This window comes from Alosa pseudoharengus, unplaced genomic scaffold (genome assembly GCF_046254945.1).
Source record: "Alosa pseudoharengus isolate Yale_2024_CS ecotype anadromous, Long Island Sound unplaced genomic scaffold, YU_APseudo_1.1 YU_APseudo_1.1_scf_9, whole genome shotgun sequence".
Classification (NCBI taxonomy): domain Eukaryota; kingdom Metazoa; phylum Chordata; class Actinopteri; order Clupeiformes; family Clupeidae; genus Alosa; species Alosa pseudoharengus.
Window position 1 is genome coordinate 8,009,112 of NW_027468881.1, and position 20,504 is coordinate 8,029,615.

The 20,504-nt window shown below is 40.0% G+C and overlaps 1 protein-coding gene and 1 long non-coding RNA gene across 4 annotated transcripts in view; one reads left to right on the forward strand and one right to left on the reverse strand.

Annotated features, from left to right (window-relative positions):
• The window catches only part of chl1a (cell adhesion molecule L1-like a), a 70,686-nt gene that overhangs the window by 5,782 nt on the left and 44,400 nt on the right, over positions 1-20,504 (reverse strand). For 2 of the 3 annotated variants that reach the window (XM_076277115.1, XM_076277116.1), the window contains exons 24-26: positions 3,096-3,203; positions 2,652-2,813; positions 2,005-2,136 (exon numbers count right to left, since the gene is read on the reverse strand). In XM_076277115.1, coding sequence (XP_076133230.1) covers positions 2,005-2,136; positions 2,652-2,813; positions 3,096-3,203 — 402 coding nt within the window. The remainder of the gene's footprint in view (positions 1-2,004; positions 2,137-2,651; positions 2,814-3,095; positions 3,204-20,504) is intronic. The other variant, XM_076277117.1, reaches the window with a different exon arrangement.
• On the forward strand, positions 7,623-12,619 carry LOC143115183 (uncharacterized). The gene is made up of 5 exons (XR_012985065.1): positions 7,623-7,754; positions 9,192-9,275; positions 9,947-10,103; positions 11,417-11,512; positions 12,236-12,619. It is a non-coding gene; the product is annotated as an uncharacterized LOC143115183 (long non-coding RNA).

Below are 20,504 nucleotides of genomic sequence, written 5' to 3' on the forward strand. Positions count from 1 at the left end.
ATGTTCTATTGTTCTGGTGGCAATACATATTAGCTGCAGTAGATTGGAATTTGCCCAGATCGAGCTTCACTTTCATAGTATTATAGGCCACTGGTTTAAAGCAAACTCATTCAGCGTGGGAGTAAACAAAAATTGCTGCTTTAAATAAGTATCAAACATCCACCATGAAACATATACTGTAACACTCTACAAACAATTTAGTGATCGTTTGTGGAATCTCAACTTTAAGTTGCAAGGGTCTTAAGTGAAAATTCACAAAATACACCAAAAAATAATATTGTTGCCTGAGCAAGCACATAAAGTGCAGAATACTCTGTCACAACTGCATATTAATTGACTCCACTTCAAACATTTGGAATAGTGCAGTGTTTGTTTTGCCAAACATCCTCGGAGTGCACCTGATTAAAAAGTAAAGAGTTTCAAATGAGACAAAAGAGGAGAGTGTTGAAAAGCCAGTGACGGCTGCAAGCGAAAGGCAGAGCTGATGAAATATTCAGCATTTCACATCAACGGCAGGCAGGCAGGCAGGCAGAGGAAGAGAGAGAGGGAGATATAGGGAGAGAGAGAGAGAGAGAGAGGGAGGGATAGGGATATAGAGAGAGGTGGAGACAGTGGGGGTAGGGAGAGAGAGAAAGGAAGAGGGGTGGAGGGATGGGGGAGAGAGAGAGAGAGATAAAGAGAGATGGAGGGAGGCAGGCGACCGGCCCATCTACAGTATGTGCGCCCAGGATGAAAACACAAAAGGCCCAGGAAAAGCTGCAGGCAGGCATGCAGGTGAAGACAGGAGAACAAAGGCAACTGATCTCAGCCTGTCTGTTTGACACGTGTGGTAATAAGCACTGCGGGTGCAAACATCGGTGCCAGGGACCAGGGGTGAGGAGAACAGGAGCAAAACTGCGACAGAAAGTACAGCTCTCTCTCACACATACACACTCTCTTCCCATCTCTTTCTCTCTCACACATACACACTCTCTTCCCCTCTCTTTCTCTTTCTCTCTCACACATACTCACTCTCTTCCCCTCTCTTTCTCTCTCTCTCTCACACATACACATTCTCTTCCCCTCTCTTTCTCTCTCTCTATCTCTCTCACACACACATACACACTCTCTTCCCCTCTCTTTCTCTCTCTCTATCTCTCTCACACACACATACACACTCTCTTCCCCTCTCTTTATCTCTCTCTCTCTCTCTTTCTCTCTCACACATACACACACACAAAGAGACAGAGAGAGACAGAGAGAGAGAGAGAGAGAGAGAGAGAGAAAGAGACACACTCTCTCTCTCTCTCTCTCACACACACACACACACACACACTTAGACAGAGAAGTATGCATGATGCACACTCTCACACACACAAATCCAAACATATTTTGAAACACAAAAATACCCATACGCACACAGCTCTATAGGCTACACATAATTGACACTGACGAAGGCCATAAGGCCAAAACGTTTGTTCATTTACCCCTGTTGCTAATAAAATAAATCAGCAAGAAAAAAATATTTTTTTGGAGTGCGACCATTCTTTGATTTTCTGTGGTTCCTGGATTATGCACCCACAAGAAAACAAACAGGAGAGCGCGGTGTTTGCAACAACAACACAAAAAATACACATAACTGCACACACACACACACACACACACACACACACACACACACACACACACAAAAACACAAAAACACAAACACTCACCCACATTCACTTGAAGACATACATTCTAGACAAAAAAATCACACAATGACATAACTTTACACACAAATATGCATACACACAAAGCCCCCCACCCACCAAAACACACACACACACACACGCACACACTCCCTCTCTCTCTTTCTCAAAGTGCCATGGCATTCTTTCCCTGTGACTGAGGCAGACAGGTATTTGCATCTCGAGGGTGTTCCCGCTGGTCAGTGTGACCTTCACGATTACAATCACCAGCGCAATGGCACAACACAGCACAGCACAGCGTACCTGCACAGCACAGCACAGCACAGCAGCGTACCTGCATACTTCCCTCCGCGGTTCTTGGACACGAAGCAGCCGATCAGTGCAGCCAGGGTGGCCAGAGGCAGAACACACATGAGGCCCACAAACCAGCCTCTGGAGGAGACCCCCGCGTCCTGCCGGTCAGCATCTGGGGACAGAGACAGAGGAGGACGAGGAGGAGATGATGATAAAGATGATGAAGAAGAAGATGAAGAAACAGAAGAGGAAGAAAAATAATAAGGAAAACATGAAACAACAACTCAATGCTTTTTCCCCACTTGACCTTCCAACGTCTGACTATAATCTCATTGTGGGCATCCTGATTCATAAGTGGAGTTGGGCATGAGTCAACGCATCTATTGACTGGACATTGTTTTGTTAAGCAGCACGAGAGAACCGTTTGTGTGCTGTTGGAACCATAGAGACGGTGGTTCAAGAGGCACTTGCTAGCGGCGTTGTGGCTCTTTGGAGAAAATTGCTTTTGATTGCAGGGCACCGTGGCTGTGCACAGAGGGTATTCTGCTTGGCAAACGAAAGCATGAATAACTGTTTAATGTGTTAAGAGTACAAAGGGTTAAATAGCAACTGACTTGCTGTAGAACAACACTAGAAATAACCAAGGGCCCCACCAGGACGATGCCACGAGAGAGAAATCGCTCTCACCTTTCTCGCTGGTGTGGATAACGTCCTCGAAAATGACGGCGCTATCGAGGCGGCGGCTGGCCAGGACGCGCACCGTGTACACGCTCCCGGGAGCCAGGCCGTCAATAAGGTGGAAAGCCTTAGACGCGCTCACCGCCTCTGGGGTCCTCCAGGTGCCCTCACCTGAGAGCGGACCGGTGGGGTGAGGTGAGGTGGGTGGGTTGGGGTTTTGGGGGGGGGGGGGGGGGGTGTGAGTAGCCAGGAGCAGAGGGGATGGAGATAGGATGGGGGGTTTTGTGTGTGGGTGAAGGTATGATAACAGAGAAAAGTTCAGCAGAAAAAAAGACAGATATAACCCTTACACCAAGAATAACAAAACAGAAATAAGAGAATTAAAAAGAACAGCAGGAGGAGTATAGGGTTCAGCATTTGTAAGCGAGAACTGAGAGTGGCAGAAAGGCTTACGGTGATTCATATACGCAACATAAAGCTCGGAGTCCTTCTGCTCTCCCGGCACAGTCCAGCTGATTTTTGCATACGTGTCACTTACAAAGTAGCTCACATTCAACAACGCTGACATGAAAATGGAGAAAGTTGAACATGGTAGAAAACAAAACACAAGAGAGAAGAGAAAGATAATGGTTAGTTGGATAGTAGGGGTGGGCGATATATATCGTCTGCGATAATATCGTGATTGTTGTTTTAACGATGTGCAAATTTACATTATCGAGTATTTAAATTAGGCCTACTTATGGGGAAAAAACACTCGAAATCACGCATTAAAACCCCATACATTCACTAAATACAGGAGGTGTATGCGAGAGAAGCCCCTTGTTGCAGCAGAGCAAGTGTCACATGATCGCTAGTGGGTCCACCTTGTCACACGCAGGCCTAATGTTTATTTTGTGTAGCGACCGAGACGTAGGCGTACTTGGGATTTTGTGCAGCTACTTCTGTTCTGTTCACGTAGCATTGATGAGACAGTCACATTTTTTCCTACATGGGATTTATGGGATTCCTATGGGATTTCTCATATACATTAGCCATAAGCTAACGCATTAGTTTCTATTCTGTAACTTGGAATGCAACCCTACATGTTTTCTCTTAAACAAAACATCGAAGGAGAAATCGAAATAGAGATGTACTCTGTTGGTCTGCTTAGTTTTACAGTGAATCCTAAGTAGGCTAAAGGTGTTTGAAAGGAACTTCAGCTTCAGACTTTCTCTTGGGAAACTGTTAGGCCTATTCATCTTCTCTAATGTAGCTGGCTAGACCATGTCATTGCCACACACACAAGTGCGGGCAAAATTAGAAATGTGTCATAGAGTGACAATGCATTGGTTGATTTGGTTAAAAAGTCACAGGTTAGGTTATTGGTTATTATTGTATTGATGATATTCATAAATAATGAGCTGTAAAGTAACTCAGACTTTTACAAAAATGTTTTTAAAGGATATCGACTAATTATCGTTATCGTCAAAATCACAAAAAATATCGAGATATTATTTTTTGTCCATATCGCCCACCCCTATTGGATAGCTTAGTTGTGGCACAAGAGAACCAATTTCCCAAGAACCCAAAGAAAAGAATATCAGTGCGTTATGTTGGAGACAACAATATTGTCTTCACTATAGTTTTAACATCTGCCACACAGCTAATATAAGGACTGAAATGATACTTCCTCGAACACTGGTTTGTAATACAAGGGGGCAATGTAGAGGCAATTGCAGGCAATTATGTTAAGACAGTGATGGAATTAAGCACAACAAGCACGTTACCCATCAGGGGAGGAGGAGACTTTTTATAAGGAGGAAGACTTATCAGCAGAGCATAGACTCATCATGGGACAGGATCAATACTGACAATCATAATGGCCTGACTGACAGCACAAATGCTCTACCCCCATCCCCTTAGGAGGAGGAAATACAGAACTATATTACTTCAGTTCATCTTATCACAACACGCTTTTAAAACACTGAATATCCTGTTACAGCATACATTCAATAAATTGGCGAGGTATCGATTTCATTTGGAGACTACGTTGAGGAAAGTGCAGAAACATCTTAAGAGCCGAACACATAAACCCAGAGGTCATTGAGGATATATGCCTAAAGCAGGTAGGGATGTATATTACTGTAACATAGAAAATTACAGAGCTGGAAAAGGAGGAAAAGAATGTTTGAACTGAAGGAGGGAGAGAGAGAGAGAGAGAGGAGGAAGAAGAGAGACCTAAACCCCATATTCTCGTTAGAATCCATCACAAGCTCTCAACAGCCATGTCGACAAACAGGAGAAAATGTATTCCTAATCATGCATGCTGACAAGAGGTAGAAGAAAGGAACGTTGTCAGGGATGCAAGGACACGCGTCAACAAAGGCAAGGTCAGGGGAAGAATGGCTGCGTAGGCCCTTTGGTGTGCCCATTTGCATTTGAAGAAGAAAAAAAGGATGGCATCTTTGTGACTACAGTGAGTCTTTGGGAGTTTTTATACAGGTGGATCTTTGGGGCATACGGGTGGTGGAAGATTCCTAATAGGATTGCCTCAATATCTTTCCTCTACACACATATACACGCATATACACACACACATACACACACACACACACACACACACAAACAAACACACACACAGACACACACACACACACACACACACCCTGTTAGAGGCACTCTGTGTTTACTTTAGTCTTTAGAAGATTTTCATTTCATTGAAATGTATTTTAGAAAGCTCGCCTTACTAATATCATTTTACTTGTTTTTATTTTATTTTACTCAACTGAAGTGCAAAATTGACAGTGTATTTGTTTTCAAAGGGACACCAAAGAAAATTAGAAACACTCCCAAAAAGTCGGTTGAAATCCATTTTCCTCCACTGAAGATTCTTCACAACATAAATAAATAGACTACCAAATTAAGCATTCTAGTATATGCCTTGCCAAATGTGAACTCTCGAACTACTGTACCTGCTCTGAATTTGCTATAGCAAAGAGGCCAGACAGGGCATAGCATCTGGACAATGCCCTGACATGCCCTGAAGCAGAACAGCTGCATATCTAGTGTATCATTCACAGGTGTGAACAACACCATAACACCATATAGGCAGAGAACAGAAGGGGGGGGGGGGGGGGGGGGGGGGCGACTCTGCACTCTTAAAGGCTCAATAAATCAATTTTTTAATCAATATTTTATTTGCTGCCGCTGTCCAAAGCATGCACTTTGAGTCGGTGGTTGATGTGTGAGGTTTAAGACCCCCTTAGGAGGTGATACAGGAGGAAGAGGGATGCTGATGGAGCCTGGGACGAGACGCAGAGGGAGATTTAGTCCAGACGCCTCATCTGAAATGGGTCACAAGGTCACAGGTAAGGCACTTCTAGGGTGTTTGTTCTAGTTCAACATTTATAATCACATGATTACAGTTTTTCTCGATTGCTTTTACCTGCTTAAGTAAACCAGAACCCACTTGGTCTTCATGACTACTTTCTTTGCACAGCAGAAGTCATCTCTTGCGAATGTGTTCACACATTTTCATTGGGTTCACACATTTCTCACACCCTTTTGCAAAACATATAACACAGGTGTCATTCAGGTGGTATATATTCCTTGCATAAGTCTGAATCTCTGATACACCTGTGTGAAACTCCTTTGCACAATTCTTCAATCAGCAATCATTCATTATACATAAGAGATGTCTGTTCTGTGTTGCTATTTAGGCAAGTATCATCTAATGCACATTTAGACAAAGTACTGAATTGCCTATTTGGTGGAGAAAACAGTACAAAAGGTGTTTACTGTAGGTCTATTTCGATGAAAAATGACCAAGTTGTAGTTCAATGAAATTTACTGTATCTTGCTAGGTATTTACTGTATGTCTTACATGTCAATGACAGTTACATCTTGGGAGGAATGAATAAATTATTTTTTTATTCAGTACATTTAGTCTTTTCACAGTTTTTTTCTGATACCAGAAAAATGAGAAAGCAATGGAACAGACATAGCAAAAATGCTCATTTTGAGAACTAGATTTTGCATGTTGTTGTTCAGTGTGTAATGATTGATTAAAGAGTGTTTTTTAATTGGCAACAAGTTGTAGTGTTTGAAGGGAAGATTTGCTTTTGCTGCATGTTTTAAGTGTTTTGAGAGAGTAACAGCCTTTTGCAAGCAAAATGTGTCATTTTGTCCAGAGTGCTTTTGTTCAGACACGGGTGTTAACTGTTTTGAGAGCGTGATTTCAGAGTTGACACAGGTACCAAAACGATCGAGAAAAACTGTAATGTGACTGAATGTTGAATGCAGAGGTCAGCAATGTCACGTGACTGAAATGGGGAAAGTGAACCCTAGCACCCGTACTGTATCTACACATCTGCAGAAAGAAACTTTGTAGGTTTAAAGGTTGTATCAGCGATAGCGGGGATACGTCACTTCTGTTGATGTTCAAACAAAACAGAGAGCTGGTTTGCTACTCCCTCCCCCTCCCTCCCGTGCAATTAAAACTCTCCTAAACGCGCATCCCGTCGGTTATTGGTTGAAACACTTTATTTTGCTTTTGAGTGGGTTGCCAACCCTTGTTGTTTTTTGTGTACAGATCTCGGAGCCTAGGGTGCCTACAGAGACGCGTTTCTTTGACAGCCTGCTTATGGGGCAGACAGCTAGTGGATCGTTAGGAAAGATTAGATGAATGTGATAATTTATGTTTGGGCCTTTTTTGGGCCTGAAATCGCTGATACAACCTTTAATGCCAACTGTCTCCTCACAAGCGTGTAGGCTTAGTGAAGCCGTAAGCATGCCCCTACACTGTAAAAAAAAATACTGGCAATTGTTGCTCTTAAATAGATTTTAGAATTTATTTGACTTAGAAACAAGAGCTTCCACTTACAATGAACAAAACCAAGTCTACCTAACACACTTGTCTCCATAATGACCTCACTAGAATTTTAAAATCAAAGTATCAAAGATATCTGAGTTGTAAGTACTTCAGCCTCACAGGCATGCGCGTTGCAGTACTGTTTGGGGTTTCCGTACCTCTGAGCAGGGGCCTACTTATGACAAGTTCAACTGTGGACATACCCTTTCATGCCTGTGGATTTTGCTGATTACCTTGTGGTGGACATAGCCTTGTCTTTTTTGGTAAGTGGTGTTTATATTGATATAAGACGTGTTAATACCATTGTGTACTTGAATATGTGAAGGATTCAGTTAGTTTGCACGTTTATCATCCCAGACGAAAGTTAGAAAAGTTGGCATTGTCAACGTTGTTGTTAACCTTAGCTTCGCTAGACACTTTTGCCACGTTAGCTAACAACGGCGATTTAACACGTTAAGATGAATTTATAGATGGGGTTTTATGCATTGGCCATCTTTGTAGAATTTCTAAAATAATTACGCTACATAGGCCTACTCTAAATTATGCACAACCGTTAAATGTGCTTTAATGGGGGACTAAGGTATTGGGGAGACGGATCTTCCAAGTGGAAGAAATGATAGTAACGTTAGTGAGCAAATTACATGCTAAATTGGGTGACTGGCAATGTCTGCATGCAGTAACGTTAGCTACCAGTGTGCAGTAACTTAAACGCTACTAGTGGGACTTTGACAACGGCCGTGAGAAGCCCTGCTTCACTTTAGTTTAGCTAAGACATTGGTGCATCAGGCATTGAATATGAACTTTGTAATGAGTTAGAGCTGTGAGGGTACAACCTGCATAGTGTAGTTTGCCTAACTAACTTCCCTTAGTTAGCCATCCTCCCTTCAAGCCAAATTCAACCTGGCTTCAGTTTATTATCTACATTGATCTAATATTGTTATCTGTAGACTACATAGTAAAACGATGCAATTCAATAAGTAATTATAATAATTACACGGAACACTATAAAGAATATCACAGTTGTTGACTAATAACACATTTAAAGTTCATAAGTCATGATAATCATTAACCATAATCATAATATTAATACAACACTGCAAAAAAATGAAATCTAACCAAGTGTTGATAATCTTATATTAAGATCAAAAAATCTATTTGATATTGTTTTTAGTATGAAAAGACTTACCTAGCACTCTCTCGAAAGATCATTTTGACTTAATTTAAGAAGACTTTGACTTATTTTAAGGAGTCTTATCAAGACAAATTTGCTCAACGCACTGGCAGACAAATTTGCTTGTTTTTAGGACAAATTTGCTTAACGCACTGGCAGACAAATTTGCTTGTTTTCAGGATGAGATGTCATAATTTAAGAAAAGTTTGACTTATTTTAAGTCAAATGATTTCATGAGAAAGTGCTAGGTAAGTGTCTTTACACTAAAAACAATACCAACTAGTTTTTTTTATCTTGATATAAGATTAATAACACTTGGTTAGATTTTGTTAGATAAGCAGTTTTTGCAGTGAAGATACAATCGTAGACATACTTTTGATCTGAGCATTTTGTAAACCTAGTTTACCAGTCATAGCCTACTAGATGTGCAGTGCAGACATACATTTTTCCCATTAAAAGTTAAAATTTGTGTAAATTATTACTAAAAATGTCTTTAATATTTTATGTCTCTTGTGTTTCTGTGTTATAGAAGTGGATTGCATGCATTGCAAATTCTGTAAGTTTGAGACTTCTGAAGAGTTGCTACTGAAACATTGTCGCCTCAGTCACAAAGGTGATCACTGGCCATGCATTTACACAGAGTATGTTTGTGTGTTCAAAACACCTGGTGCACTTAGATCACACCTTTCGAGATCACACAGAGAGACTGCAAATACACCAAGTTCAATATTTCAGTGTGAACTATGTGACTTTAGAGAGACCTGCAGTGAAAAGATTTATGGAAGCATCTTGGACACCACTTACAGAATCAGGAAACTGTGCAATTTCCCATACGTAAATGTACTTTTAAAACAAACATTCGTCCCACTTTTACTTCCCATAGAAGTCGAAATCATAGAAATTGTTCAAGTCAAGACTATCGAACTGTAGAAAGAAGCAGCACTTTAGATGATGCAAATGATGATGATGAACAAGTTAATTTTGAAGTAGAAGGATTACAGGGTAATGAAGTAGGAGGATCACGGGATAATGTTGGCGCAGATGAAGTACAAGAGTTTGATGAAAATGTGGACAATGAGATACTTAAACACAAATTGGCTGCTCTGTTTCTTTCTATGCAAACAGTGTTGCATGTTCCTAGAATGCATTTTTAAAGTTTGACTTAATCAAGGTTTAGGCCACAGATGAACTGCAACATGATGGTTTATGCTACAGATCCATTTAGACATTGTTATATTGATGTATGGCATCAAATACATGGTTTTGTTCAATCAATGTTTTTAGATTTCTGAAGAGTTTTATCGGATCACAAGCAAGAACCTCCTGGTCACTTTCCGTGCATCACTTGACAAATATGTGCTTCGCCTATTAAAACTACCGGGCAAAGAAGGGAACATTTGGTCCAGAGATGGAAGACCTCCTGGATAAGCTTGATGAAGAGGTGAGTAAGTGCCTGAAGCTGATTATGTATGTGAACTCTTTCTTTTGCAATTGCCTAGTTTTCTGCATTTATTGGTTATGAGCCTCATCCAAGTCACTAGTATAGATAAACACAATTGAGTTCGGGATTTACATCACATGAGTGTGGCGGCGGCCATATTTAGGGACCCTGAACTTTGACAAAAACAATATTACTAATGGTAGCATTAATTATTAGCCTGACGAGCCAGACCCACATTAAAATGTAGGGTCTTGGCACTCACCGTTCGCAGTGCTCAGTCCCAGGGGCGGGATTATCGGTTGTCTTTCAAATTCCCTCTGCACGCAATAGGACAGCGCTATCCCCAACGCGAGTCCCATGCGTTTTCCCACCAGCAGAACTAGTTGGCTAGTTCAAACTTTTGCCGCTAGGGTGCGTCTAGATTTCTAGACTAATTAATTGTCACAGAGGTGAACAAAACTAATGGACAGTTATGTGAGCAATTATGTTTCCATTAGTAATAATCAATTTATGTTCGGTGTCCCTAAATATGGACGCTGCCTCACTCGTGTGACCTAAATCCCAAACTCAGTATGTTGAAGCTGATGGCACAAAAGTGATTGCTATGTTTTGTCTTTATTGATCCATACTTTACATAATGTTGGTGGCAAAAGTGAACTTTTTTAATTAATCCTGTTTGAATCTACACTCAAGCCTGGGCTACAGATGACTAAATCAAACCTACCCAGTATACAAGAGGTATCTTTCCCATGACACTATTTCCATGTTCCTAGGATGTGTTGAGAATGATGTTAATGTAGCAGCTGGTTAAGGTCATTAGACTATTGAAATGTTGATAAACTTGGGAATTATTTTTGATGGAGGTTGTCTGTGAGGCATCAAATCAGTCATGATGTTCCAGCAACTGCATATACAAAGGGAGCAGATTGTTTCATTTTTCAGTTCCATATTGGTCATTGTTACCATACCTCAAAACATTCTCCCTGTAGCAAGGTGCTCTGGCAAATGTTCATTTTCTGAAGAGCAGTTCACTTGCTTTTTTACTAGCATTGTGAATTTACAGTATTATGGATCATTTCTCGATGTTAAATGTAATATTTACTTTTGCACTTTTAGACTGAGAACATTGTGTTTTTCCATACTAATGACTTGGATGAAAATGTCATATTTTATGAATAATTAATGCTGAAAATAAACAAACACGTTTTACATTTAATAGCTACAGTTTAATTCTTCATTTCATTTACACTGTTTATTTTCAGTTTTGCACTATGTGAATGGTGTTTGTATTTGTGTGTTGGTATTATCTTTAGACAAGTGACATTGCTTTTCAACGAAAGACAACAGCTCTGAGAGGACTACCCATCTTTATCCGTGAGAACACATCAAAGTTTTTCTTGAAGTGTTTGGTAAGTGATTTCTTTGTTTAATATACTTTAAAAATGTATCTGAGGTGTTACCAATGATATGATTTCTAAGTGAATTCTGATCATTTTGAACATAATAAACTTTGGAACATATCCTCAGATGCTCAAACGCACTTTCTGTCATTCTATGAGCGGTTCATCAGTCCAGATGTGTGTTGCAAGGCTTGATGTTAAACTACTTCTGGTAACTGGTATACTAATGGGTGATGGTATTTAGGCTTTAGATTGTGAGAACTAAATCTATCATGGGGTTGCATGTACTTAAAGCACAAAGTTCTACACAATTCCCAGATCCCTGGGTTTGCTTTCTGCATAAATGTTGTCCTAACACATATCACAATGCCAATTTCAGTGACATTAAAGGAACCCTCTGGAGAGTCAGTCCATATCCCTGTTCTTTGAGGCTGATGAGTGCTGTTGATGGTTATCATAACGACAGCAATGAGTTGCATGCCCTCTTCGGTTAGAGTTGGCTGCCGTTTTCGCTATTTGGTCTACCCTGCATGAAATTCTGTCGTTCTCATACCTATCGACAGCACTCGGCAACAGAAACAACAGGCCCACGGGTTGATTCACTCCAGATAATACCTTTAATTCCCACACTCTACTTGCCTTTGGAGTTGAATGGAAAAGTCCGTAGCATAATGGTAGAATATCGGTGTAACTGTTTTGCTTTGTATTTAATATTGTTTCTGATTTCTTTAGGAGACTGACCCTGCGGATGCTGTGGTCCAAGGTGTGTCTGTTGGCATTCTGACTGTCTATGAAGATGAGGATGCCACCACATCACCAATTGTGCGAGATGTACCTGTTGTGTTGGAAGGACGCATCATACTGCATGACTTACCTGACCTCCAGACTGCCTTTGCATACCTCTTTGGCCTTTTGTATGCCATAAACATTGAATATCCAAAATTGCTAAAGTATACCTTTGAAGCAATTCAGACCATCTTTTTTGAGCTTGGGTCCCTATGCTCATGGCGCATCAGGTCGCTCAAAACAAAGCTTTTGCAGTAAATGTTTGTAGACTGTTGAGTCATTTCTCTTTTACCCTCTGAGTTGAGAGTTAAGAGTTGCATATATGCTCAGTGCCAGTTTTATGTGTTTCCTCAGAAATAAACATGGTGTGCACACATCGTTTTGTAAAATGCCTATTCAAACTCCCTATAAGGACTTTTTGTTATCCAAAATGCATACTGACAATCAAATGCTTACTGCACATTAACCCCTTTGTGTAGAAGTATAATCCTGGTCTCAAATGAAAGGTAACACTTTGAGGTTTCTTGTGAACTATTTAGATTGTATGGCAGGTGTTCTGATATAGACTGACTACACAAAATATGGAATAATTACAAAAAGGCCTCTATTTTTGCATTTACTTTGTTCAATGAGTCTGTATAAGATAGACTATACATCTATACAACTGATATTAGATAACACAACAAAAAGATTCAATTTCTGTGGATTCTTGTGAATATTTCAGTACCCAATATGTTGCATCTACTTATTGTGCTGCACTGCAGCCAGAAGTCAGGGTAGCACCAAAAGCGGAGGGGGGCATTTTGGATCAAATTTAATTGAGACATTATAAGATTAATCTGAAAATGTAGAGCACTATACAGATTGTACATGAAAAAAAGTTGTCATTTTTAGACTCCCAAGAGTCAAAGCTTTGAAATGGTGTATAACATTACTATGCTACATAGCAATATGGTGCATACAATTGATTTAGAATGTGTGGGGGAGGGGGGTAACCATCCCGCTTGCGGGACACTGAAAATTATGTTAAGGAAAATGTACCAAAATGTATAATCAGCTTCAATTATATCTAACATTTCATAATTTTAGGGTACAGATAACTTGAGACTTGAAGGTAGAACTACATGCTAAAAAAAAACCTTTCTTTGTTATTGTAAGGAGAATAACCTGGTTTGGTCATCAAAAAAAATTAAGTTGGCTAAACTCAAAAACCTTTGTAAGGTCAACAAAAAACGAAGTTGGCTAAACTGAAAAATATTTGTAAGGGCAACAAAAAAAACCAAGTTGGCTAAACTCAAAAACCTTTGTAAGGTCAACAAAAAAGGAAGTTGGCTAAACTCAAAAACCTTTGAAAGGGCAACAAAAAAATCTAAGTTAGCTAAACTCAAAAACCTTTGTAAGGTCAACAGTAGTAAACTTGAGTTGAGAAAACTCAAAAATCTCTTGCATCATGTTGCCTAGAAAATTTGAGTTGTCGCAACTATTTCTTTTTTTACAGTGTACACATTCTCCTTGTTAACAGAGACATTTTGAAGAGAGGAAACTGCTATAAAAATCACAATTTCAGGCACACTGACACTTACTATAACTGTTAAACCTTACTTAAAACGCTGCCACAATTTACAGTTTGTGCCACCATGACAGTTGGGAGGTGCACATGAGGTTGGTGTGCACAGGACTGTAGACAGCCGTGTCCGTGTGGTCTGTGAAATTTTGCACATTGCACCCCATTTGTTGAGTTGAGTAAATGACAGAAAGCACCAACCTAAATAAATAAATTATGGCAGCAAGCAGCAATTAACAGGGTCAAAAAAGTATGGTTGCAGTCGCAAAGAGCCAGTAGCAGTCACAATCAATGTTGGATTTACATTGTGGCATGTGTGCTGTGAGCTAATACATCAAATGTACTTATAGCAGTGGCCCCTTGAGGCCGATTTATTTCATATTTGGTACATACAGTACAGTAGGTTCAATATGCCATTATTAATGAGCCTGTGAAATTTCATGAGGATCGGTCATTTACACTGTAAGATATTTACTGCCAAAATTTGATGGACTCTTTTGGTCATTTTGAGGAGCAAGCCAATTGGCACTTCTGCAAATGTAGCAAATGTGAGATATTAGCTCAGAATTTCACTAAATTTGGTGTGCATCCACAGAATGTTGTGGTGATTTTGCACCATGTTTAGTAAAGATTGGGCCTACATATCCAAAGATATTAGCAATAGAATCACTACATTACCATGCCCTGAAATGTTATTAATGTCTAACCTTGAAAAGGAGCCACTTGGACTCCTACTCAAATTATAAATTTTTTTCATGGCTGAGAAAGGAGAGTTAACCTGCTCCAGATGGTGGCCATGTGCAAATTGTCTGACAGGTTGATAGCAGGGACTAGTCTTTCATGTACATAGACAGTAAAAGGTAACTCAGGGAACAGACTATCTGGCCACATCAGTGAGAAATCATTTGTATGAGGCCAAACCAATCAAAGGCAGATGCATGTTCTGTATGCTGAAGAGCGCAGCACAAAAAGTGGTTTGGCTTGTCCGCAGACATCCCACACTGTGTCTCATCATTTTACATTGAATGCACTAAACCAGCAGCTGTTCACGTAATTAATGCATATCACCGTATCACAATAACTCTAAACATAATTTGCAATACTTGAAACTGGAAAAAAAATCATTTGTGGAAGCAGAACTGAATGAAATCATGAAACAGCCTACCAACAGAAAAGGAAACAAATTTTAAGCAATCAGGGTATCGGAACTCCCCCTATTACCGTCGGTCCCGTATTTCCGCCGTCTTGGTGTATGTGTCACTTAAAATTCATTTCTATACAAACCAAGACGGCGGATTCCTAAAGAAACGCAAGGACCCACACCATAGGTGTATCTAAATTAGCTATGTACCAAAAATTACATTTTACCGTGACTCGAAGAGCTGTAAACAGTGTTGTAAGGCTGCGTGTACACATCTGCTTGGCGCTCCAGTGGAATTTTAATTTCATGACGAGATTTCTCGGTCTAACCGTTCATGTGCCGTTGAAACGGCGTAAATAGACGACCCATCAGGCCAGCACTATAACTCCGAGCGTGGTAAACAAAATCAGATATTTCAGGCAGTAAATGTAAGATTTGTTTAGCAAATGTTATTTTGAAGTGTTAAAAAACATCGTTGTTTTAGAATTTCCGAACAAAAGTGGTGATAATTGGGGGTGTTACGATATATATTCAAACTGATGAGGTGACGTCAAACAGTGATTCTACACCCACTAAATGACTCTACACCTACTCAATGTCCTCTGCGGCTATAACAAAAAACGTAAGTACTGCTGCAGCTACACAAAGGGAAGTGGCTGAGTGAACAAAAGATGGCAAGACTTCAAAAGGTGAACTAACAACTTGGCACAAATTAACAAAAATTGTTCCTGTCCATACTCTTTCTATCGCTTCTGGATATAATCTATCTCCTTTGCACACATCAAACACAAAATTGACTGTAAATTACTAGACCTTCAACTCTCAGTCAAATGTCACATTCTCTGACTTTTTCCTGAATTTCACTGAAAAGCTGAGGGAAAAGGAGGGAAAAAGATTGTCTTTCTGCAGAACAGACAAAAATAGGTTACACCTGGCAGACAGGCAGAATTCCACTGCACAACATACATTCTTCTGTAGTTTTCAAATAAATAATGGAATAGCTAATCAGCTGTTCAGTGTGCATCTCCCTCATGTTTCCCCCCCAAACTCTCAGCTTCCCCATGATCCTCCTATGGGTGCAGTTGAAGGAAAGTGCAACTTTCATGTCATTGTGCGCTCCCGGAGTACTGGATATACAAAGTTATGACATACTGTAACGCCTAAAACAGGTGCTAATTTGTTAGTATATCTGCCCCTCAGTTTTCTAGAGTTCCATTTCTTCAATATTCTTCCAATGCCTAAACAAAGGACTAAACATTTAGTTTTGCATGATCCAACTTACCTTATGATTTGTTGTTCATGTGCTAGAAAAGCAAGACCATTTGACTACACATACTGTAACCAATACTTGATACTGTTTGCACAGCTCTACAACAACTACCACTACAGTTAGAAGCAGTGGTATTTCAACCACTGAAACTTTACAACTACCACCATTACAGTGCTGTTCTACAACAACTAGTCTACTGTTAGCACAAGTGGCATTCAAACCACTAGAATGACAGACACATACATACTGTTGCATATGGCACTAGCTCTACTAGAATTAGCACTGTTCCTATCACACAGTTCCTTAAGGAACCATCTTCAAGGAAGCCAGTTGCTTTATTATCACCTACTGTACTGCAGTAGTAGAAATAGTTCTATACATACTCATCCCTGTGGGGATGCCAGCTGCTACTGGTGTGATGCCTTCAGAGAGAGGGAGGAAAGACAGTCAGAAGACAAGCCTTGCGCTGTACAGCAGTTTCAAACACATGCATGATGACAGAACTCACTCGACTCAAAAACAACCACAAACAGAAGAAAAAAACTCATTGGCACATCTCAACATTCAATTCCAGATATGAATGTCTGTGTACAGTATACTGTATGTGCATGCTGTATATGAATGTGCTCTAAAATAGGACGGCACCACTCCATACCCCCAAAACATATTCCCCTGATGGATTCAGATATCTTCTACAACACCCAGAGTACTTCACAAAACGGACTATTTACCCCATAGACTGTATATACAGTCTATGATTTACCCAGCATTCTTAGAAAGTGCTAGATAAAAAAAACACCCCGGTTGAGGAAAAACAATAACCTTAAAGAAGTTTGATGGCGCTTGAATGTCACTTGAGTCACATTGCAGAGTTTACGATTACATGTAAACTAAAGATCCTTGATTACAGCTCTGCTTCAACCCTCTCTGATTAAACATTACACTTTCAGGTGCCATAAGAGACTGTTCCTGTGCTCTTATAGTGATCATGCCATAATATTCTCTTTCTGATCTCCGATCCTCTGAATAAAAACAGGACTTGAGTTATCCACAGAAAGTATTCTTTAGATGGAATGGAATTCTTGAGTGAATTATTCCAAGTCAGTCTGATTCCAATTATGCCATTCAAAAAGACACACTTTACAACTTTCTCAAGGTTCTCTCTCTCTCTCTGTAGATTTAAAGTTTCTTTTTTTCTTTCTCTTTCTCTGAGTGGGCATGGACCTGAGCACACAGGCTATTGAAAACACGGTTCAATTCCACATAGACTCCCAATCTGAAGATTCCCTGCTAAGGCGAGAGGCAGGATTAAGATTAATGGGGCCGCAGGTGACTGTCTATTATGTTCACTTCAGCAAAGCCTTAGAGATACAAACAAACTAACAAACTGTGCATCTCTGCCTGTGGAGTGAACCCAACGAACAACACAACTAAAACAATGTTTGGTTAACCTAAATATGGACATAAAACATATTTCCTTCTAATCTAATTTCGGTTACTTTTCGGTGTTTGCTGCTTAGGCTAGTTTGATGCTTGTCTGCATGCTCATGTATATACCCTTGAGCTTATCTTTCATCTCTCTTCTCAATTAACAGCATGTCACATGATGGAGGCAGAAAATAAAACATCTGGCCTGGTTTAAAATGAGTCTGTGTATTGCTGATACAAAACAGCTATCAACACCACTGCAGAACACACACACACACACACACTGAGGAGATTGTGAGCAGTGAACACACGCTGTGGGTGTGCACATGGGAGAGCAATGTCAAACTAGTACCCCCGCCGACATTTTTACCACCAGTCAGGGATCGCTATCCTTTGGTCAGATTCCCTAACCCTGTAGGCCACGGCTGCCCAACAAATCACATGGATGGCCACAATTTCTAACTTCTGCTACTGGTGCACAGCAACCAAAATCTCCCCAAAGACTGAGAACACATCATTGAGAGGCTTAAGGCTTCAGATTTCACAAGGTGGGAAATGCATTAGTGTTGTAACTAATATGGAAAAGTATTAATCTGACAGCATTAAATTATTATTACTATTAATTATAATATCTCAAAGCACCAAATACAAAGCAAAGAGAATTGGTTCAATATGAGCTTACATTCTTCACTGACAAAAGTTAATATTTCAGGGGATGCTGACATCTGGGTCAAAATTTGGCTGAAAGGCAAACATGGTTAATGAAGACAAATTGAAATGTGTAGACCAATGCGCCTGTTATGATGATGATGTAAGTAGGGGCAATAAGTCAAACATAGAAGTGCAATGGCACTCTTGTTGAGTTGTGAGCCTTCTAGTTTTGCTTTTTAAGTGGCACATTTTGTCAGTATCCACTGACTTTTAACAACTTGTCTCCAGATGTGCCCTCTAGTAACTAAATCTAGCAAGGCTGTTATTGGAGCAGCATTGACACAACTGACGTCAGAATAATATATCGCTCAATCTCCACTTCCTATTTTTCTCTCTCTGTCTCAGTCTCTTTTTCTGGCTCTCTTTCACACACCCACACACACACACACACACACACACACACACACACACACACACACACACACACACATTCTCACACAAACCTACACAAGCTAGGGTATTCTTATACATACTTTTCACAGTAGAGTCTGTGGTGGTAGTTGAAGCAACATCTTCATGGGGAAAGAGAGAACAAGATGGACACGGTCGCCCATTGTGAACATTTACATGACATAGTTATTGGGAGAATCACAAAAGTGATGGGTTGTGGTCATCTTCAGCAGGACAGATCCAGCAACCTAAATGTGCAAGCTCCATTTTCAGAACTTTTGAGATCTGAGCACGGTTATCCAATCCAATCTATACAGAATTTTAAAAAGTATATTGCTGTAGAGGTATACCCATGATGTTGCACTTTATTATTATCAAAGGAAGTTGAGAGAATGCCATCTAAATTGCATCTAAATGTGCTAATTAGCAAGTGTAGGTGCACCGTGAAATGCAGTCACTGAGCTCAACTACTCAACTATCAGACTTTCTGAAGCTACAACAGAGAAAAAAGAGCTTGCACATCTCTGATTACTCCCTTGGTTCATGTCGCTAGCAGAGGTGAATCTGTTTCTATTTCATATCCAAGGAGCTACTTGACGAGAACAAAGCACCCATGCTTCTTTGTTCAACACTACTCATGCAAACAGTCGGTGAATGGGGCTTGATTTTTCTTTTCTGTACTATTAATAAAAGATCACTCGATTTTCTTCAATATCATTAGTAGGACATACAGTCTTAGTGGTTTATAAATATAGAACAAATACATTCTTAATGTGTACAGCAATTATTCATGACAAGTAAATTCTATATTAGTTCTCTATATTAATTATAACTATTATCTCTAATTCATTGCAGGTTAGCTTTACTAATGTTCTCTGTCTGCAGAGTCTGCAACTATAACGAGGGAAGACAACTGGAGTATGTAGTATGTCTACTACACTACCTCACGACAGGAAGAAGCTACACGCTAACACAAACGCATACATACTGATCTCTGTGGGGGTCACAAAGGCGGTTGGTGTGAAATCCTCAGCGGTTGGGTTCAAGTCAGCTGGATAAGCAAGCATGAATACGAATCACATGCCAAATCCTGTTAAAATTTCCACTATAATAGGAAAACTATATCTGACATGTGGATGGGTTACTGCCAGGAGATCTCTGTGTAGCCTACAGTGATTTGAAAAATAAATAAGGTGCATGACAACTACATTTACACATGATATGATATTCTGGCTCCAGTGATCTTCATCCAAGAGTAACTACAAACAGTTTCCACAGGAATGCTGTGTGCTTTGGTATGACTGCTGACAGCAATTCAACTCTTTTGCATCCAAGAAATGCTATTGAAGGTGCAGTCACTCGTTTTACTAATTCTATAATTTTATTTTCACAAATTCAGCAAATTCATTCAATGGTCATCTGGCTATCTGTTACATTTTTGAGCTGGTCTCGTCCTGAATAACAACTCAGACCAAAGATTGTCGAGAGCTATACTCGGCTCTATAACCTTTGTTGAGGTCAAGCCATAAACGATCCAGCAAATCAACACGGTGCCTCAGAAGCACTGAATGGAATTTAATTGGCTGATGAACTCAAATTGATTCGAAGACTGCATTCTTAATAAATGCCTTCCATAGCTGCATTCCATGGTTATGTTAAAAAACATTGCATTCCATTATAATCCATTGCATTTCACCAGACCATCCTACAT